Source organism: Zingiber officinale, chromosome 2B (genome assembly GCF_018446385.1).
Source record: "Zingiber officinale cultivar Zhangliang chromosome 2B, Zo_v1.1, whole genome shotgun sequence".
Lineage (NCBI taxonomy): Eukaryota > Viridiplantae > Streptophyta > Magnoliopsida > Zingiberales > Zingiberaceae > Zingiber > Zingiber officinale.
Genome location: NC_055989.1, coordinates 10846277 through 10869884, shown reverse-complemented (window position 1 = coordinate 10869884; position 23608 = coordinate 10846277). Strand labels below are relative to the sequence as shown.

At 41.8% G+C, this 23608-nt stretch overlaps 1 protein-coding gene across 1 annotated transcript; it reads right to left on the bottom strand.

The window, feature by feature from the left end:
• Positions 1 to 11411: 11411 nt before the first annotated feature.
• Positions 11412 to 12019, bottom strand: LOC122048145. Its single transcript, XM_042609745.1, has 2 exons — positions 11908 to 12019; positions 11412 to 11815 (listed from the first exon to the last, which is right to left on the bottom strand). The coding sequence occupies exons 1-2, from the start codon at positions 12017 to 12019 to the stop codon at positions 11412 to 11414; spliced, it is 516 nt and encodes a 171-aa protein (XP_042465679.1).
• Positions 12020 to 23608: the final 11589 nt, after the last annotated feature.

Here is a 23608-nt window from a genome sequence, read left to right as displayed (position 1 = left end):
TTGAGTTTAGAGGTACACTAGACACGACTCACTTGAGAGGATACCACATATTAAACATTATTGGATATTCCTCTTATGAACTAGTATAACTAATCTTTTGACCTGAGACCTTCATTTATTCTATGCATAAAGTTATGTAATTTGATGTCATTAAAAGAAGTTTTTAATCAGTTTGTGATTAATATAGGAGTTGGGTGTATGATAAAATGTAAAGAGAATAGTGTTTAGTTAATAAAAGATTTATCACTCTCTTATATTAGGGAGTTAATATCATGATCGCTTGATAGAGATATTATTGGTGCAATTGACCTCTAGGGTTTTGATATTTGACAATATACCAATATCCAATCAGGTTGACTAAGGGTTAATTTAAACAGAACTTGATGTTTGAAAGAATAAAGTTTAGTTAGGACTAGATGACTAACATGGGTAAGTATTAACAGAAGGTTAGGCAAGTGAGATGTCAACTAACTGACTAGTCCTAACTGGAGATTAGGCAAGGGTAAGTCCTAACTAGAGGTTAAGTAGGTGAGAAGTCTACTAAGTGACTAGTCCTAATTGGAGGTTTGGTAAAGGGAAGTCCTAGTGAATGAAGCTAGGCCCTAGTAAATAAAGCTAAGTGGTGGAAGTCCTGATGAGTGAAGTCAGGCAATGAAAGTCCTAGTGAGTGAAGATAGGTCCTAATTAGTGAAACTAGGTGGTGAAAGTCCTGGTGAGTGAAGCCAGGCAATGGAAGTTATAGTGAGTGAAGCTAGGCAACCCTAGGGAGAGGTAACCCTAGGTAATGAAAAACCTTGGAAGAGTAAACTCCAAGCATGTGGTCGACCGAACCAATAAATTTTTAATATTGCTAGCACTATTTTACTTTACTATTTTGTATATATTATGTTAACTTAGTGTTACAGGTAAGTTTTAGTAGATTAAACACTAAGCAAGACCATAGAAAGTTCAAACAGGTCGGAAGGACCAGATGTTTGGCAAGTAAGTGGAGGTAAGCACTAGAGGAGAGAGATCCAGTGAGGACGAGCCCAGTGGAGTTGTAGGCATTAATCTAGCTTCGATCCATTTTGAAAGTCTAAACTAAAACCATGACTAGATCCTAGTCTTAGTAAAATAGGATCTAATTAATAATGTTATCTTATTTTATTATGTTAATTCTATTTTATAGAGTATATTTGTTATTTGGACTAACAGACTTTTACAGGAGTTAAGTATAAAAATCAACCTTGAATGAATAGTGTCTGAGACACCTTAAAGTTGTAGGGAGGCACCTTAGAGCTTGAATAGAGGCACCCTCAAGGAAATAAAGTTTGCACTATAGGGAAGCGCCCTAGAGTGCTCTCGAGGCACCTCGAAGGTATATTTGAGTCACCTCGGAACGTTTGGAGGCACCTTCATGCGGATAGAAACTGCAGACATCGGAGTTGATAGAGGTTGATGAGTACATAATCATATTTGAGGTTGGAGGTGCCTCGAATGAGGTTAGAGGTGCCCTCGACACTCTTTAAATGCCTTGTTCGACCTGCACTTCATACAGTATTTACACACACTTACTTTTGATCATTCTACGGCTTCGTTCTCCAATTGTTGTGACTCTTCTATGCCCGACCATTGTTGGCAGACTGACACTAACACACAAGCTCGATTAAAGATAATTTTTCTAAGTATCGTTAACAATTTCTTTTATTGTACTTTTGTTTATACTTGCAAAAGAAATGTGTAGGTTGTTACACTTTTTCTTCTTCATTATTTGTATTCGATTACTCTAACAAAAGTTTACCGATAAAAAATTTAGTGGATTACCCATCGATAGGTCTCAGGGGCCTAGGTCGTAGAGTAAGAGTTGCTGAAGCTTTCGAACCAAGTAACCAACCTTGTATTCTTTCACTTGTTTTATTGTTTTTATTTTCCGCTACGCACTCATATTTTTATGAAGCCGAAAAAGATAAGTAATTAAAGATCACATGATTCCCCCCCCCCCCCCCCCCCTCTCCTTTCACGTTGACAAATCCTATAGATATTAGTGACTCAAAATTCATGGTCATGGGAGGAATAATTTATCATTCAAGAGAAGTTTATTATATCTTGAAAATCAAATAAAATAATTAATTTAGCGATGATACATAAGGCATTGAATTAATTAGGATGTCGACTAGATGAAGAGATTGAATTACATAGTAATCAGTTCTTGGTGGTTTATAGTTTATGACTAGTATTTTAATACATTGTGTGTGTAAAAATTGTTGCTAGATGTTATCTTAGTCTGCGTATGAATTTACACTGCCTAGCTTTTTGTATGAACATTTATTTTGTAATAAGAATCACATTGGTCAAATGTCTGCATTTAGTTAAATGTAGTTGTCCATTTAATTTATATTGTAGATAACATGGTGTGTGGTGTCACATAGAAGATCATGTTATCAGTCCTTATAAATTATAAATAGTAGCTCATAGCCAAGATGGATTGGGACAAACCATTGGAATGGTTGTAGTGTAATTTGGTATTAGTTTATCTTAACTATAAAATTATACTAGTACACTATGGGTGTATTGAGCATGACCATTTGAGGTTGTTTCTTTTATACTGACTGCATAAAAGAATATAACCTCTGTTATTATGGATGTGTGTACTCTTAATCTCGATATAATAACAAGTACATATAATTAGTATTTATTTCTTTAATTTATCAATGGGTGAGATTTATTCGTTAAATCAATAAGCCCGATAAGTTGGGAAATAAGAATATTTATATGGTGTGTTGTTGATTATAGAAGAAAATTGTGTCCTAGTAATCTAGGTTGATGATGTCCCCTTGAGGAGCTCATAAGGATTGTCATGTAAACCCTGCAGGTGGACCTACTCCGGCATGACAATGAAGTTGAGTGGTACTACTCTTGGAGCTAGATATTAATTAAGTGAGTTGTCAGTAACTCGTTTAATTAATGGACATTCGATATCTTAAACACAGGGAGATTAATGCACTCATGATAAAAAGGAGCTCATAATATAATATGGGATTGGTGCGGTAGTTTAATAATAATTCTTTAGTGGTATGAGTTATTATTGATGAATATGAGTTGGGTGTTCAGGTCGAATACAAGAAGCACAAGCTCATCGAGAGACCAAAATCAATCCTCCTCTCGGTCCCTGTTGTAGCATCTATAAAGTCTTGTATCCACAAAGTCCACTTCTTACCCAAGTAATGGGTCGGACACATCCTTGCTTGGTGCAAGGGGGTCGGCCAAGCATTAGCTTGGAGCGCAAGTAGTGGTTGGCCAAGCCTTGCTTGGTGCCCAAGCAAGGGGCTAGCTATAGCATGATAAAAAAGGAGATTTTATTTAAAATTAAATTTTGGTAAAATCTTTCCTTTTTTGAAGTCATCCACATGGTTTTAAAAGAAAGTTTTAAATTTTAAAATATTTTCTTTTATAACTATCTACAAAGGATTAAAAGAGAGATTTTAATTTTGTTAAAATCTTTCCTTTTTTGTAGTTATCTATAATGTTTAAAAAAGAGATTTTAATTTTGATAAGACTTTCCTTTTTTGTAACCATGATTTAAAAAAGAAGCTTTAATTTAAATCTTTTCTTTTTTGTAGCCTTCTACATTGTTTAAAAGAGAGAGATTAATTTTAAAACTTTCCTTTTGTAGCCATCACAATAGGAAATTTAAAAAGAGAGAGATTTTAATTATTATTAAAATTTCCTTTTTTTCCATGACCAAGGATTATAAAAGAGAGGTAGAGGGTGCCTTACAAGATGTAGAAAAATCTCTCAAAAGCTCCTCTCTTTTCCTTGGTGGCCGGCATCCCTCTCTCTATTCTTTCCTTGCTTGTTCTCCTAGGGTCGACCACTATTTTTAGCTATTCTTCTTCTCATCTTGCTTGGTGGTCGAAACCTTGCTTGGAGGGGAAGAACATAAGGGCCGACGGTTGCTTGGAGAAGAAGGAGAAGAGAAGGAAGTTTCCTATTTTGGCATTCTTTGGGTGGCCCGAACTTACAGGCAAAGAAGAAGGTTTGGGTGGATTTCATCTTGGTAGATATTCGCCCACACGACGTCCAAGAGGAGAGGAATACAACAGAAAATCAAGAAGTCTTTGTTTACAAAGAAAGGTATAACTAGTTCTTAATTCCACAGCGAAACTAGTTTTTCTTTGTATGGATCCTGAAATACCAACACAAGAGGCTAGCGATTTCGTGTTTCATTTTTTGTGTTTCGATTTAGTGTTTTGATCTTGTGCTTCTATTGAGGTCTCTGTAGTTAAACCTAGGGTTATTGTAAGAAGTTTAAATATCCAATTTCTTTGAAAGGCTTTGTCTAGGAAGTGGTGGATGATCCCATACCCAAGAAGGCCGAGTGTCTTGCCATGTTTAACTTGGAAGTCAATCCTTGAAATTAATATTTAATCAACTTCTGTAACATGGGATGAACTTAGATTAATAATGTTAAGTATCATTTGCAATCTAAGTTTTAACTACTGAAAAACACATGAGTTGAACTTGAAGTAAAAAATGTTAAGTTCCGTTTCCAATTCAAGTTTAACTTATGAGGAACACATAGGTTGTTAGGAAAGTTCTGTGCTTGTACAAATTTTTTTACGGGGGAAGCAGAATGGAATTCCGAGTAGCACCCAACAAGTGGTATCAGAGCTAGTTTTCTACCTCTGTGTTTAGTTTTCAATTAAATTGTGCACTGTTCATACATAAATTTAGGCAGATTAATAGTAGGATGTGCAAATAGATTAACTCTGTGGTTGCAGGCATCCTAGTTCCAACTATTATGACCCTATTGTGTTTGTGTGTGATTGGACCCTCGGGCATGTCGAGGACATTTTATGTGTGTGCATGATTGTAATTATTAAATACAGCAGGAGTTGTATTAGTTTTAGGATTTTACACTCTATTTGATCTAGATTACATGTACATTCCCTTGTGGAATATAGGATCGATTAATGTAAAATTTTATTTTGTTATGGCTCGTCTCCTTGCTATACATGGTGCTATCTTGAGGACTGGAGGCGCAGCGGAAAAGGAAGCAAGATAGTTGTGACGACATGATCCAATGGCGGCGGCTAGGGTTCGTGGCACATCGAGGACAGCTATGGATGAGGTCATAATAGTTGGAAAATTATTTTTCATATTTATTGCCTTTTTATACTGTTTATATGTGTTGTGTCTGTGTACATGTTAAAATTCCTCGTTCTAAATAACTATGTGGGAGAGGAATTATTTAAATTCCACAGTCTCCATTACTGGTTTGTAAGTGATGCATTCAAACTTGCACGTTGGCTCTGAGTGCCTTCCTCCACATCGAATGAGTTTGTTTGTGGATCACTAGATCAAACTTCCTTTATGGATGATTATGTTGGATCGAGACGCGCTAGAGGGGGGGTGAATAGCGCTCGTGGCTAAATCGTTCGTATCGGAAAACTATCGGAGTTAAATATGCAGCGAAATAAAAGAAATAATCACACAGAGACATGTCGATTTTACTTCGTTCGGAGCCTTGATCGACTCCTACTCGAAGGCCCGCGATCCTTGATCGCTTCCGGTGGGCAACAACTATAAGCTCGATAATGATTACAATTTGAAGTACAATAAATGACAACAATTAATTATACCGACGACAATATCGTAATCTGAAAATTCGGAGCTCCGGGTCGTCGGTGTCTCGTAGCAGCACTTCGGAATCGTCTCGTGAGCAGCTTGTAGCAGAAAGATCGCTTGTAAGTTCTTGATCCAAGAAGCTGCTCGAAGTCCCCTTATAAAGGGCATCCAAGGCGCCTTGAAAGCCATCCAAGGCGCCTCCACCGCTCCGATTCCATCGTGCAGATAAGCGCTGACCATTCTGCGCTTATCATAGTTGAATGCGCCTCCATCACCACTCAAGGCGCCTTCAACAGGTCCAAGGCGCCTCCATCACCACTCAAGGCGCCTTGAACACTGTTTCGCAGCCAGCTCTTCCTTTGTACCCGAGGCGCCTCCAAGCTCCATGGAGGCGCCTCGGACACTGTTCATCCGAGGCTAATGTTGCTCTTTTGTCCCTGCACAATGTGTTAGTCCACAAAATACACACATATCCTGCAAGACAAAGTTAGCACCTATAATATCATAAATATGAATGAAAGTTCGACAGTCTGCGGACTGTCCGAGTCTGACTTCAGGTTTCCAACCGGAAACCCTAGGTCGACCCGACGCCTACTGTTCCCTCTACGGGGAACGCGTCCTCACCTACTCCACTCAGGAGATTTACCTGTTGCCAGTACGATCCTCCAGATCGACTGGACTTTCCGCCTAGGGTTACCACCCCCTAGGACCTAGGGTTACCTCCCCATAGGGTTTTTCTCCACCTAGGGTTACCACCCCCTAGGACCTAAGGTTGCCGCCCCTTAGGGTTTTCCTCCACCTAGGGTTACCCCCCCTAGGACCTAAGGTTGCCGCCCCTTAGGGTTTTCCTCCACCTAGGGTTACCGCCCCCTAGGACCTAAGGTTGCCGCCCCTTAGGATTTTCCTCCACCTAGGGTTACCGCCCCCTAGGACCTAAGGTTACCCCCCCTTAGGATTTTCCTTCACCTAGGGTTACCACCCCCTAGGACCTAAGGTTACCCCCCCCCCCTTAGGATTTTCCCTTACCTAACCGCAGTTAGGACTTTCCTGAACCTTATTTAACCACGTTAGATAACAAGGAATCTTAACTTTGAATCCCTTTGCCATTATCAAAACTGAGGTTCGATCGTCGGATGCTTACTGCACCAACAGATTATAGGAAATTATTTAGGTTTGTGTGATCGTCTCCATCTGAAAGGGTGCAATCCTATTTAATGGACTAAATATCAAGTAATGGTATACACTTAGACGCATTTAATAGTATCCTCCCCATCGGAGTCACTACTATTATTTATGTGACCGAAGAAATACCAACTATTAATTTTATTTGTCATAAAGTTAGGATGACAAGATAATAAAATTAATGGGTAAAACCCCCTCTTACAAATGTTTGAATTTATATATGTCCACACTATCGTGGCATACAAAATTCACGGTGTTTTGAGGTGTTGGTGAATTTAAATGATATTGTTTGAGGAATCAATATTATTTTAAATTCTTAAGTTTTGACCAAATATTTTGTGATTCTTAGGATTTCAAATAGCCTTCAATCCTCTTGTTGTTATATTGAAAGAGAATAAACTTACTGGAGCCAATTATATAGATTGGAAGAGAAACTTGGATATTGTCTTAACTGCTGAAGGCTACAGGTTTTTACTTTTTGAGATCTGTCCAAGCTTGCCTAATAGTATTTCTAGTGAAGAGGGAATTGAGTGCTATAAGAAATAGGTCAGGGCAGATGAGATGGCGCAGTGTTACAATTTACCTTCTATGTCAAATGTACTGCAACATAAACATCAGACCATGCCTACTGCTTATGACATGATGTACAATCTCAAGGAACTCTTCAGACACCAGAATCAGACTGCTAGGCAACAGGCTATGAGAAACTTGATGACGACCACCATGACTGAGGGGGCACCCGTAAGGGATTATATCCTCAAAATGATGGCTCATTTAAATTAGATAGAAATCCTTGGGGTTGAAATCGATGGGGAAACCCAGGTCGATATCATTCTCCAAACATTGCCTAAAAGTTTTGAGCAGTTCCGCTTGAACTACAATATGAACAAAAGGGTTTATTCGTTGGCGAAACTTCTGATAAAACTTCAAACAGCAGAAGGGTTATTTCATCAAAGCTCTCAAATTCACATTGCTGAAAACGTTTCTGCTTCTAAACCGAAAGGTACAAAGAAGAAAAAGAAACAAGTTGGTTCAACAAAGAAAGTGATTTGATCTCTAGGGACTGGACTGAAAGAAAGTGTGAAGAAGCTGAAGGGCAAGTGCTTCACATGCAAGATGTCTGGACATTGGAAGGTGGATTGTCCTCGTAGAAAGAAGAACAATAAAGGTATATCTTATACTTTAGTAGTTGAAATATGTTCAGTGGTGTTATCTACCGGTACCTGGTGTGTAGATACGGGAGCCACTAATCATATCTGCAATTCATTGCAGGGGTTCCAAGAAACTTGGCGACTACATGAAGGGGAGATTAATTACCAACTACATGGGCAATGCTGTCACGCCCCGGGGAAGTACCTCCCGAAAAATTTCGGCAGCATCTCCCCTGTACCAATGACAATCGGAAACATCCGTACAAACAAAATACGTCAGCCACATGCGGCTGGAATATTTAAGCACAAAAGAAACACAACCACGCAGTTAAATATCTAGCCCACACGGCTATATCGAAAACACAGCGAAAAAACGAATAAGAAACCCACGAATGCGAAAGTCCACAAAATACCACAAGTATAAGTCCACAATACAGGTATCACACATAGTTCGTTTTCACAACTCTAAATCCAACAAAGTCGAAGTGTAGGAGAAGAGAAACAAAACCGAAAAGGGTCTCCGGATACGACATGGGAAGGGGGACCGGCCAGCAGCATACTCCAAGCATCTCCATATCATCTACCTACTGCCTGAAACCAACATAATATAAACGGGGTAGTGAGTACAGGGAACCTAGCGGGTATAGACAGGATAAAGCATAGTCTGCATAAAGATATAGGAATCAAAGGATACAGTCTCCATAAGCAAAGAATAAGAATATGCTAACATAACACAACTCATCTATCTATACCTGATAAAATGACTGTGCATGAACATACCAGACATAATAAAAGCATATAACGTAAATGTACATACCCGAAAAGAACCAACCCCCTGATACCATGATCCGTAAACCCACCGAGTCAATAACATACTCCGGACACCTGTGCAATATATATCCGACTGCAAATATATGTAAAGTAAATGACATGTATGCAGCATGGCATCCATATGCAGCATACATAGCTCAGACAAATGCAACAGTACACAATCACATGCAACTAATATCTAGTAAGCATGTATGCAAAAATATCCCCACAGATGCACCGTGCATCATATGCAAAAGTGCATGCATGCTCCATGGTCACCCCCGCCACCTCTCTAGACACCACGACCCCTGTATGGCCGAGAGGCTTGGGTCTGTGACGACTGTGCTACCCTCCAGCCCACAATAGAGTGGTCGAGGCGGACAGTCCGCTAGTAGCTATCTAACTACATAGCATCAGGGTCCCTGACTGCTCACAACGCCGGATCTCACTAAACCTCGTGACCGGGTGGCACAACAGGACAAACGGCGACTGCTCCAGCTACCACTACCCATGAGTGGCCGAAGGTGCGCGCTAAACCAAACCAACTGATGACCCTCTCAACCACAAGGGAGACAACGGTCATCAGATGCAATGAATTATGAGCATGATATACATATATATAATCATCATCCATGCAACAACCTTCCCCCTCATAAACGCCTCCAATAACCACAACAGACGTAACTACACATACCACTATGCAAATGGAATGGTAAACATGTAGGACCTATAACCCATACCAATCACAACCTAAACAGGTATAGCCCACAAATATCCAATACAGTCCTCCCTACATCACTCTACATGTGTATAAACAATAGAGTCACAAATAACAAGAATAGAGACTGTAACGAAGCAACCCAGATCATATCAAAGATCAAGCAAAAGGGACAAGCAGGAAAGCAACAAATAATAAGATTTAAGGAATGCAACCTAAATATCCAAAAACATATAACCATGCTTTAAAGTTCAAAGAGCTAAATAGAGATTTAGGAAGAAATATCCGCCTCGATATATCCCGAAATCAACAGAACCCCCACGCCACGCGACTCGTCGTCAATCAAGGTCCTGTATCACATATACAAATTTATATAACTATATATGTGTACTCTACAACTAGATGAATAAATCTACAAGTAACTAGCCAACTTCCTAGCAATAGCTGACCACGATTTCTACGCCTTTCTATTAGTAAGTGTAGATTAAATTTCACTTAGCTTACCTATCCATAATTCAAATTCCCTTTTACCGATCTTAGTTATCACTAATCCTTTCTACATCACCTAACAAGAAATGAACCTAAACATCATGGGAAACCATTTCAGCCTTAGGTGAATCCACACTTACCTCCTCAATTATTGAGATGGCACAACAGAACATAACCCCACAACATTTAGGTTAACCTACAATGTATAACTTTTAATTTTCCAACATAAAAACACTTACCACTGTTAACCAAGATTGCTCCACCCAATCCACAGTAATTAACTCCACTGGGACAACACATAAAAGAAGCTTCCAACACCTAGACACGCCCAAAACCGGTTACTCCTGCTAGTGATCCAGATCATGGGCTATAAGGATTCAGGAATAACAATCTGTTGGTTACACAGATAGGTCAAGAAAGCATGATTTAAACAATGCATAAATCCCCTACACAGAGGACTACCTTTTATATCTCCACCAATCAGAACAAGAAGGAAAAGCAGCTATAAGTCATCAATAATCTGTTAACAACACAACAAGCTGATGTCCTTACCTCTGCTCCCTTTATCGTCGGAGACGATCACTGATACAGTGGAGAAATCGATCCAACTGGGCTGTGGTGGCCGGAATCACCGCACCTGCCTCTGTTCTCAGAACAACCCATTCGAATCGAGACCAGAAGGAAGATAAGAGGATCGAATTCAAGGTCAAAACCAACTGTTTACCTTCAAGAATCCCCGCTAGGGCACGATCTGTGCTTGTTCTTGCTAACGAACAGAGAAGGAGATCGGGAAGGGACAATGGCTGTTACTTCCTCCACACACGCGATGCCGGCCTGATCCAACCCCGGCACGCTCGATTCTCTCCCAACCGCAAGCGAGATCTACGGATTCGGGAGTCCAAACCTGCCGTTCGCCGAGATCAGGGAAGAGAAAAGGGATCGAGGAGAAGGAGGGTTTCGGCTCTACTAACCTTTCTTCCCTTCAATGCTCCAAGATCCGCTCCTCGCCGGCGACACCGAGGGAAGAGGAGATTGCCGGTCTCGGTCGCGTGAAGTCCGAAGTCGCGAGCGGCAGGGAACGAACAGAGAAGGGAGTCGGGGGGTAAAAGAAGGGTTTCGGCGCTTTATATTGAGGTTAATCCCAACCTTAGGTTAGCTTAATTAAACCTAAGTTTAACCTTAATCAATTCCCACTTAATTTGGGTATTCCAAACCTGTCTCCAACTAACCCTATCGATATATCCCTCAAAACGAGTCATATGGACTCCGTTTAACTCCAGAAAAATTTCTAAAAATTCTTAAAAAATTTCCTAAGATTATTCCACGATAACCCTAAAAATAGTTTCGCATATATTACATTCTCCCCCACTAATAAGAATTTGGTCCCCAAATTTACTACTGCCAACAAAAGCAAGAAGCAGTAGATAAACTTATTCTAGTTACTGAAATAAACTTTACTCACCTTCAGTGAATAGGTGTGGGTAACTAGCTCGCATCTTATCTTCCAACTCCCAGGTGGCTTCTTCGTCTGAGTGATGCCGCCATCCAACCTTGACCAGTCGAATTGTCTTGTTCCGCAACCGGCGCTCTTTACGGTCCATAATCCGAACTGGAATCTCCTCATAAGATATATCCGGCTGAAGTGCAACTGATACATCAGTGAGAATATGCAAAGGGTGCGGTACATATCTCCTCAACATAGATACATGGAATACATCATGCACCCCAGTAAGTGCTGGTGGTAGCGCCAGTCGATACGCCACCTCACCTATCCTCTCGAGAATCTGGAAGGGTCCAATGTAGCGAGGTGCCAACTTACCCTTCAACCCAAACCTTTTTACTCCTTTCGTAGGGGATACTCGTAAAAATACATGATCACCAACAGAAAACTCTAAAGGTCTCCGTCTCCGATCCGCATAACTCTTCTGTCGATCCTGAGCCTCTGACAACCTGCGCCTGATGGTACAAACCATCTCTGCATCACGCTGAAGACTCTGTTGCCCCAAAATCTGTGTTTCCCCAACTTCTGTCCATAAGGTGGGAGATCTACATGTTCTGCCATACAACGCCTCATAAGGTGTCATCTGTATCGCCGAATGATAACTGTTGTTGTAGGCAAATTCTACTAAATGTAAATGATCCTCCCAACTACCTCCGAAATCTATGACACATGATCTCAATAGATCCTCCAGTGTCTGTATGGTGCGCTCTGACTGACCGTCTGTCTGAGGGTGGAAAGTGGTACTGAATCGTAACTCTGTACCCATAGCCTGCTGTAAACTCTGCCAGAATCGCGAAGTAAACCGCGGATCTTTATCTGAAATAATACTGAGGGGTACACCGTGAAGCCTGATAATCTCTCTGCAATACAACTCTGCCAATCGATCTAATGAGTCCGTCCTACGGATCGGAAGGAAATGAGCAGATTTGGTTAATCGATCCACGATCACCCAAATCGTATCATGTGTTCGTCGGGTTCTGGGTAGACCCACGATGAAATCCATCGTGACATGCTCCCATTTCCATTCCGGTATCTATATCTTCTGGAGCAAGCCAGCGGGTCTCTGGTGTTCAGCCTTCACCTGCTGACATACAAGGCATCGTGCAACGAAATCCGCGATGTCCTTCTTCATGCCAGCCCACCAATAAGGACGTCTCAGATCCCTATACATACGTGTACCACCAGGATGAATCGCAAATCTGGATCGGTGTGCTTCCTGAAGTAGGTCCTCCTTCAAAGAAGGTAGCTCAGGAACACACAATCTCCCCCGGAAGTATAGAATCCCCTTTCCATCACAAGAAAACCCTGTCTGCTGTCCTGAGGTAATTCTGCTACACAGAAACTGCAGATGCTGATCAGTAGCCTGAGCCTCTTTAATCCTCTCTACAATGGGTGACTGGGCAACCATAGATAACAGAATACCCCGCTCAGTCTGACCCTGCTCTACTAATCCCAACTCAGAAAATTTCTGTACAAGTTCTGTAACCATCACACGGTGGCAGGCAAGAACTCCTCGGGATTTCCTACTCAACGCATCAGCTACTACGTTCGCCTTCCCTGGGTGGTAGTTGATCGTACAGTCATAGTCCTTCAAGAATTCCATCCATCTTCTTTGTCTTAAGTTCAATTCTTTCTGAGTAGATAGATACTTAAGACTCTTATGATCCGTGAATATCTCGAAGGTGATCCCGTATAGATGATGTCTCCAGATTTTCAGCGCATATATAATAGCTGCTAACTCCAGGTCATGCACTGGGTAATTCTTCTCATGCTCTTTCAACTGACGTGAGGCATAAGAAACTACCCGTCCATGCTGCATGAGTACTGCGCCTAACCCCTGTAATGATGCATCTGTATAAAGTACGAATCCCTCATCTCCGGAAGGAAGTACTAATATAGGTGCAGAAATGAGTCTTCGCTTAAGTTCCTGAAAACTCGTCTCGCAAGACTCTGTCCAGCAAAACTTCACCCCTTTCCTGGTCAACTGAGTCAACGGCAGAGCTATGCTAGAGAAGCCCTCAACAAATCAGCGGTAATACCCAGCCAGACCAAGAAAGCTACGAATTTCCTGTACAGACTTTGGCTGCTCCCAGCTGGTAACAGCCTCTATCTTTTGTGGGTCCATGGATATACCACTGCTAGAAACAATATGTCCCAGAAAACCCACAGAAGATAACCAGAATGCATATTTGCTGAATTTTGCATAGAGACGTTCTCGCTGGAGCGTCTCCAATACTATACGAAGGTGTCGCCCATGTTCTTCTTCGGATCGAGAATATATCAATATGTCATCGATGAACACAATCACCAACTGATCCAGGAACTCCAGAAATACCCTATTCATCAGATCCATGAAAACTGCTGGAGCATTGGTAAGCCCAAATGGTATTACCAAGAACTCATAGTGTCCATATCGAGTACGGAAGGCTGTCTTCTGTATATCTGAACCTCTCACACTGAGCTGATGATAGCCAGAGCGCAGATCAATCTTAGAGTACACACAAGTATTCTTGAGCTGATCAAATAGATCCTCTATACGTGGCAGTGGGTATTTGTTCTTAATAGTCACTGCATTCAGCTGCCGATAGTCGATGCATAATCTCATCGATCCGTCCTTCTTCTTCACAAAGAGTACTGGAGCTCCCCACGGAGACACACTAGGACGGATAAACCCTCTATCCAGTAGCTCCTGTAATTGTACTTTTAACTCCTCCAATTCTTTAGGTGCCATGCGATATGGAGCCTTTGATACCGGTGCTGTCCCCGGAATCAACTCAACCGTGAACTCCACTTGCCTTTTTGGGGGCAAGCCAGGTAATTCCTCTGGAAATACATCGGGGTACTCCCGAACTATAGGAATGTCAGAAAGCGGTGGGGTATGATCCTGATCAGTCTTAATCATAGATAACAAATACCCCTGGCATCCTTGAGACAATAATCTCTGAGCTTGCATAGCTGAGATGATAAAAATCCCCTCATCCTTAGTACCCATGAAAACCCAGGACGGTAGACCCGGAGGTCTAAATGTAACCACTCTCGCGCTGCAATCCACGGTAGCGTAATATCTGGCCAACCAATCCATGCCCAAAATGATGTCAAAGTCTAACATATCCAGAACCTGCAAGTCCACTGTAAGGGTCTGACCCTCGAAACCCAATGGACAATCTCTAATCTCCTGACTGATATTTAATATCTCTCCCGAGGGTAGAGATACCGCTAATGTATGAGTCCGACGGACTGGTAATCTACAAATCTTACTCAGAAATATCCGAGAAATAAAAGAATGAGAACTACCAGTATCTATCAATAGTTCTGCAGGAAAAGTATAAACAGTAATCATACCCCGAAAGACCGATCCCTCGACCCGCTGTGCCTCCTCTCGAGTAATAGCATAAACCCGTCCTGCCTCCGTGCCTGCCGGCGGCATCTCAGTGCCAGTCTGAAACTGTGCTGATGGAGTAGTAGCTAACTGCTGAGACTGGATCACCGGACAAGAGCTAGGTGGCGTCGGAAAATACTAATGTGCCGGATGCATCTGATGTGACGGGACAGCCGAGGAATACTGCATAGCCATAGGTACCGCTGGGTACTACTGACTCTGAATATGGTATACCTGTGCCTGAGAAGATGGTATACTCTGCTGATGTGGAGTGCTCTGCATCTTCTGCGGTCCCTTCGGCCGTCGAGTCTGAGTATTATGACTTTCTTGAGGAGTAACCTTGGCAGCCTGCAACTAAGCCTTCAGAGTACAATCGCGGCTCACATGCCCCGGAAGCTTGCAGTAGTAACATATATCTTGGCTCAATGGGCAGTTAGGTTTAGCGTGACCCTCAGCACCACATCTAAAACATCTGAGTTCCCCAGAGTAATCCTTCTGCGGAGGTCTAGAAGAACCAACAGATGATCGTCCTGTCTTCGATGATCGATGGGACTCCCCTGAAGTAGCCCGGGATCTCTGCCATTTCTTCCGTTTCTTCTGACCTTGGTTCTGTTGTTTCTGAGTCGGAGTCGTACCCTGAGCATTTTGCTTATCCTTTCCTTTTTCTAGGGAAATTTGCTGTTGTGTCATCTCAATCATCAGAGCTCTATCCAACGCCTCTCGGTACGTACTAGGAGTGAAGCCAGACATCCTGATACGGATATATACTGCAAGACCCTGAGTGAACTGATCTAACCGATCGCTCTCCTGGGCAACTAAATGAGGGCAATACTCAGCCAACCGGTTAAACTCCGCATCATACTCCATCACAGACCGATCACCCTGCTTCAGATGTAAGAATTCCTGTCGACGTGCCATACGATAAGGAGCTGGGAAATACTGTCTCTCGAATGCCTCTCGGAATAAAGTCCATGTGATGCTCTGGTCTCCAAAAAGTGTCTTCTGCATCTTCCACCATGTAACAGCCTGATCTCGAAGGTGGTACGCAGCTAATTCAGCTTTTTCTTCCTCGGTACACGACAAATACTCAAAAGTATCCTCCACATTTCCCAACCAAGACCGAGCAACCGTCGGGTCGGGAACCCCATGAAATAGAGTAAATCGGTCCTTCATCGACCGAGCCAATAATGGGATGCGGGCTCTATCCCTCACCCAAGGAGTAGCAACCGGAGTAGGGATAACTGGGGGTAATCTCAGAGAAACCGCCTGAGTCTGAACACCCGGATTTCTCATAGAAGTCTGAGGAGTCTGTCGGCTACTGTCAACCTCAATGCCTGCAGGATCCCCAACAGAATCCGCCTCGTGCTCCTCTGGCTCAACCTCTACTGACTCGATAGGCTGCTTCCGGGGTCGCCCCGGACCACGATGCGGATGAGGGGTCGTATCTCCGCGCTTCATTCCTGATAAGAACCACAAGGTAAGACTACAACACTATAATACACAGTGATTTAACTTACATCCTATAGCTTGGAGATATCCTGCCGCTGCCTGGTCCCAACATCCGGACAGTCACATCGGAAGAAAGAAAGAAAAAAAAAACGGATCCCGAGTGAAAAACCTCGTAACTTCGGAGTCCTCGTAAAACTCGTATATCTCGCAACCCTCGGAAATCCAAGACCCGAGAAATAGACATCGTAACCTCAGAACTAAAACACGAAATAACGAAAACCTCCGAAAATCCAAAACCCGAAAAGAAATAGGCCTCGTAAACCCGCTCTGATACCACTAAATTGGTATCAGAAAAATCTCAAAAAAAAACCGGAACACATAGCAAGACAGGTATCGTACCTGCTCTGATACCACTAAATTGTCATGCCCCGGGGAAGTACCTCCCGAAAAATTTCGGCAGCATCTCCCCTGTACCAGTGACAATCGGAAACATCCGTACAAACAAAATACGTCAGCCACATGCGGCTGGAATATTTAAGCACAAAAGAAACACAACCACGCAGTTAAATATCTAGCCCACACGGCTATATCGAAAACACAGCGGAAAAACGAATAAGAAACCCACGAATGCGAAAGTCCACAAAATACCACAAGTATAAGTCCACAATACAGGTATCACACATAGTTCGTTTTCACAACTCTAAATCCAACAAAGTCGAAGTGTAGGAGAAGAGAAACAAAACCGAAAAGGGTCTCCGGATACGACATGGGAAGGGGGACCGGCCAGCAGCATACTCCAAGCATCTCCATATCATCTACCTACTGCCTGAAACCAACATAATATAAACGGGGTAGTGAGTACAGGGAACCCAGCGGGTATAGACAGGATAAAGCATGGTCTGCATAAAGATATAGGAATCAAAGGATACAGTCTCCATAAGCAAAGAATAAGAATATGCTAACATAACACAACTCATCTATCTATACCTGATAAAATGACTGTGCATGAACATACCAGACATAATAAAAGCATATAACGTAAATGTACATACCCGAAAAGAACCAACCCCCTGATACCATGATCCGTAAACCCACCGAGTCAATAACATACTCCGGACACCTGTGCAATATATATCCGACTGCAAATATATGTAAAGTAAATGACATGTATGCAGCATGGCATCCATATGCAGCATACATAGCTCAGACAAATGCAACAGTACACAATCACATGCAACTAATATCTAGTAAGCATGTATGCAAAAATATCCCCACAGATGCACCGTGCATCATATGCAAAAGTGTATGCATGCTCCATGGTCACCCCCGCCACCTCTCTAGACACCACGACCCCTGTATGGCCGAGAGGCTTGGGTCTGTGACGACTGTGCTACCCTCCAGCCCACAATAGAGTGGTCGAGGCGGACAGTCCGCTAGTAACTATCTAACTACATAGCATCAGGGTCCCTGACTGCTCACAACGCCGGATCTCACTAAACCTCGTGACCGGGTGGCACAACAGGACAAACGGCGACTGCTCCAGCTACCACTACCCATGAGTGGCCGAAAGTGCGCGCTAAACCAAACCAACTGATGACCCTCTCAACCACAAGGGAGACAACGGTCATCAGATGCAATGAATTATGAGCATGATATACATATATATAATCATCATCCATGCAACAACCTTCCCCCTCATAAACGCCTCCAATAACCACAACAGACGTAACTACACATACCACTATGCAAATGGAATGGTAAACATGTAGGACCTATAACCCATACCAATCACAACCTAAACAGGTATAGCCCACAAATATCCAATACAGTCCTCCCTACATCACTCTACATGTGTATAAACAATAGAGTCACAAATAACAAGAATAGAGACTGTAACGAAGCAACCCAGATCATATCAAAGATCAAGCAAAAGGGACAAGCAGGAAAGCAACAAATAATAAGATTTAAGGAATGCAACCTAAATATCCAAAAACATATAACCATGCTTTAAAGTTCAAAGAGCTAAATAGAGATTTAGGAAGAAATACCCGCCTCGATATATCCCGAAATCAACAGAACCCCCACGCCACGCGACTCGTCGTCAATCAAGGTCCTGTATCACATATACAAATTTATATAACTATATATGTGTACTCTACAACTAGATGAATAAATCTACAAGTAACTAGCCAACTTCCTAGCAATAGCTGACCACGATTTCTACGCCTTTCTATTAGTAAGTGTAGATTAAATTTCACTTAGCTTACCTATCCATAATTCAAATTCCCTTTTACCGATCTTAGTTATCACTAATCCTTTCTACATCACCTAACAAGAAATGAACCTAAACATCATGGGAAACCATTTCAGCCTTAGGTGAATCCACACTTACCCTCCTCAATTATTGAGATGGCACAACAGAGCATAACCCCACAACATTTAGGTTAACCTACAATGTATAACTTTTAATTTTCCAACATATAACACTTACCACTGTTAACCAAGATTGCTCCACCCAATCCACAGTAATTAACTCCACTGGAACAACACATAAAAGAAGCTTCCAACACCTAGACACGCCCAAAACCGGTTACTCCTGCTAGTGATCCAGATCATGGGCTATAAGGATTCAGGAATAACAATCTGTTGGTTACACAGATAGGTCAAGAAAGCATGATTTAAACAATGCATAAATCCCCTACACAGAGGACTACCTTTTATATCTCCACCAATCAGAACAAGAAGGAAAAACAGCTAGAAGTCATCAATAATCTGTTAACAACACAACAAGCTGATGTCCTTACCTCTGCCCCCTTTATCGTCGGAGACGATCACCGATACAGTGGAGAAATCGATCCAACTGGGCTGTGGTGGCCGGAATCACCGCACCTGCCTCTGTTCTCAGAACAACCCATTCGAATCGAGACCAGAAGGAAGATAAGAGGATCCAATTCAAGGTCAAAACCAACTGTTTACCTTCAAGAATCCCCGCTAGGGCACGATCTGTGCTTGTTCTTGCTAACGAACAGAGAAGGAGATCGGGAAGGGACAATGGCTGTTACTTCCTCCTCACACGCGATGCCAACCTGATCCAACCCCGGCACGCTCGATTCTCTCCCAACCGCAAGCGAGATCTACGGATTCGGGAGTCCAAACCTGCCGTTCGCCGAGATCAGGGAAGAGAAAAGGGATCGAGGAGAAGGAGGGTTTCGGCTCTACTAACCTTTCTTCCCTTCAATGCTCCAAGATCCGCTCCTCGCCGGCGACACCGAGGGAAGAGGAGATTGCCGGTCTCGGTCGCGTGAAGTCCGAAGTCGCGAGCGGCAGGGAACGAACAGAGAAGGGAGTCGGGGGGTAAAAGAAGGGTTTCGGCGCTTTATATTGTGGTTAATCCCAACCTTAGGTTAGCTTAATTAAACCTAAGTTTAACCTTAATCAATTCCCACTTAATTTGGGTATTCCAAACCTGTCTCCAACTAACCCTATCGATATATCCCTCAAAACGAGTCATATGGACTCCGTTAACTCCAGAAAAATTTCTAAAAATTCTTAAAAATTTTCCTAAGATTATTCCACGATAACCCTAAAAATAGTTTCGCATATATTACAAATGCTACAAAAGTGGTGGTTGTTGCAGTGGGAGATGTTTATTTGTCTTTTGATAGGAATAAAAGATTGATTTTGAGAAATTATCTTTATGTACCAAGTTTTAGAGAGAACTTAATTTCAGTTTCTAAACTCTTTATGGATGGATATTCTATTTCTTTTGATGACAAAGTAGTTGTCAAAAAAAATAGGGAAGTTATCTATTCTGGTACATTGGTTGGCAATTTGTATACTCTAAATCCAATAACTTCCACGATGCAACAAATAGAAATTAATAACACATCTTCTAATTCTAATAAGAGAAAGCAACCTTCGGAAATAAACCAAACATATCTTTGGCATCTAAGGCTAGGTCATATTAACTTAAGTAAGATTCAAAGGTTAATAGCTGATGGACCTTTGGGTTCATTAGTGGTGGAAAATTTTCCAACCTACGAATCTTGCTTGGAAGGAAAAATGACTAAGAGACCTTTTAAGGCTAAGGGGAACAGAGCCAAAGATGTGTTGGAATTGGTTCATTCTGATTTGTGTGGACCTATGACTATCCAGGCAAGAGGTGGTTTCGAATATTTTGTCTCTTTTATAGATGTCTATTCGAGATACGGATACATTTACTTAATGCGCCGCAAGTCTGAGTATTTTAATAAGTCCAAAGAGTACAAGGTTGATGTGGAGAAACGTCATGGTAAAAGTATCAAGACACTATGGTCTGATCGTGGTGGCGAGTACCTCTTAGAAGAGTTTAGAAGTTACTTATCAGAGGTCAGGATTCAATCCCAACTGTCTGCACCTGGTACACCCCAATAGAATGGTGTGGCAGAACGAAGGAATAGGACTCTTATGGAAATGGTTAGATCAATGATGAGTTATTCAGAATTACCAAATTCATTTTGGGGATACGCTATGGAAATGGTAGTGTACATTCTAAACTTGGTACCTTCTAAGGCAGTACCCTCTACTCCCACAGAATTGTGGAATGGGCGTAAGCCTAGTCTGAAACATATTCGAATTTGGGGTAGTCCAGCACATGTACTTGTCGACCTCCGCAAGTGTACGGATATGCCGTAAGTAATAATAAAAGATATCGAATCCACAGGGACTAGAATAACCACTGAAGATGTCTCAAAGCAAGTTAGCTAAACAACCAATCAATTGCTTTACAAAATCTAAGTGTAACTAAGAAAGGTAAACAAAGGAATGAAAGAATAAGAAACAAGAATAAGAGCAATGATAAAGGTATGTTCTAGGAGTTTGGTTTCTTTGTAATGTGTATTCAATGTAATGATCTACCAAATCTTATTTCTCAATTGTCCACCATTTGTAGAAGGTTGTCGGTTCCCTCTTGCAATAGACAACCGACCTAGGACTGAAATATATCTAAATGCAATCAACTAGGAATGAACCCTATGTTGTCCTTCCACGGGCTTGCTTGTCACGTGCATCCCTCGAAAAATCAACATAGAAATCACTACTCTTCAACCTCATTAGATATAAACATTAATGCATACAATCTATCCTACCTTCTTGAAATACCTAATTTCCCCTTCAAGATTACCCCTCAAACTTCCTTACACGGGCATGTTCTTGTCACGAACATCCCTCGGAAAATCGAATGAGAAGCAATACATACAAGATCCACAAGATATTCAAACATTCAATCAAGCATGGTAATTAAGCCCTAATCACAACAATCCACGCAAGAAAGAATAGATACAAAACAGGGCAAAATCATAGAAATAGGTATTTTGGCAAATCCATAAGAGTTTACATCAAATATCCATTACAAATACTCCCTCCATCCTAGAACAAGAGATCTAATCCATGGAACAAGGAAAGAATCCAAAAGAATAAAAAAAAAGACAAACATCTTGATCCTAAATCCAAGAAAGATAGGGAAGAAAAAGCTTATCTACGATGAAGAATCGTCTTCAGATCCAATCCTCGCTCCCCGGAGTCGAAACATTGAAGATCCACCCTTGAATCGTCGAAAATCCCTCTAAGAAGGTGAAGGAACGCTCAAATCTTGAATTCCCCCCAAAAGGGAGAAGATCCCCTTTCAAAACTTGAAGAAACCCTTATATAGAGGTGAGGTTCGGGCGCCACACGGCCCCGAGGCACGGTCGTGTGAGGTTCACACGGCCAGAGTCATTCCCTTCTCTGCCAACCTTACACAGCCGTGTGTGGTACACGGCCATGGCTTGCTTCTGCCAATGCTCCCCTTACACGACCGTGTAGATCTACACGGCCTGCACTAGCTCTGCCTCTGGAAACCTGGCACGGTCGTGTGGTGTACACGGCCAGGGCCCTCTTGCTCATTGGAAATCCTGCACGGCCGTGTGATGTACACGGCCAGGGCCTTCCTGGTCTTTGGAAATCTCACATGGTCGTGTGGTGTACACGGCCAGGGCTCCATCTAGCTTCAAATCTTCACACGGTCGTATGAGGTTCACACGGCCGTGTGAGGTTCACACGACCATGGCAACTTCCATCTCTGCTGTATTCACACAGCCAAGGAACTCCACACGGCCTGGGCAGCCCCCCATGGTAGGGTCGTGTGGTTCACAGGGCTTATGCCTTTCCTCCTTGTTCAAGTGTCAAAATCTTCTCCAAATTCAACTCCTGTGTACACAAAATGCACAAAAGTAGATCTCTGAACAAAAAGAGTAAATATGCTCAAAAGGAAAGCTAGAAGTATGAAAGTTCATAGATAAAGCATGTACAAAGTATGTGAATGTGCATCAAAACATGCTAAACAAATGTATACAATCTACGCACATCACACACCCAGACTTAGACTTTTGCTTGTCCTCAAGTAAAATGTTGCAATCTAAATTCATATGTTCTATAATGCTCTCATATCCCTAATGCATTCTCCTAACTCTATCAAAAGGTTTCATTAGTAAACATGATCACGAAAACAAGTTAAGTTTGGCTCAAGCATAAGTATCCTATGCACAGTGCAAATAAAACAACTCAAAACTCTTCAAGTTTCAATCTATATCCTAGTCAAGTCGTCATCAAGTTTGAATTCCTAATGCTTCCAGTGATAGACAAGTAACCAGTGATAGGCACTTACTTGTCACACACTTGGTTCATATTTCTCAATCAACCCAAGGTCTCAAAGGCGTGCTCAATCTCAAGAGAAGCTAAGCAGTCATTTCCCTAGTAACCTAACTCGGTCTCAAAGGGGTGACTTACTAGATTCCACTCATGACAACTGTTTTTTTATATCCCTTATTCACTTTTTTTCTTTTCTTTTTTTTTCACTTTTTTTTCATCATAAGCATTTGCATTGTGCAAATCTTATTCTCAAATGTACTTTTAGCACAAATGTAGGGATATTTTGATTTTTTCCAAATGAGCTTACATGATTTGAGCCTCATCCAGTAACCAAAATGAAGTTTGAGAAATCATCATGAACACCAAGTACTAAACAAACAAGATGAATCATGACTATTTCAATGATATCAACCATTCAAGCATCAAGTAAAGGTGTAGTGAAGATAAGATCCTTAAGGTCAAGCCAAGGCTAAAACTCATCTCCATAAGATACTTAGCTTATATCATGCTACCCGAGATAGAGAAAAGAGGTACATTAAGCATACTACTAACATCACTTAAAACATCATGAATCTAGATAATGAACATGCTAACATTTAATCTTGAAGATAAGAAAGCATATAAGTGAAGTTTTGATATTCTCAAGATGTATGCCA

Excerpts from the sequence above, each read along its gene's own strand:
- LOC122048145 (XM_042609745.1), bottom strand. The coding sequence starts at position 12,019 with ATGGCAGAACATGTAGATCTCCCACCTTATGGACAGAAGTTGGGGAAA. Across the intron at positions 11,816-11,907 it reads GTTTGTACCATCAGGCGCAG|TATCCCCTACGAAAGGAGTA; the intron begins GTTGTCAGAGGC and ends TATTTTTACGAG.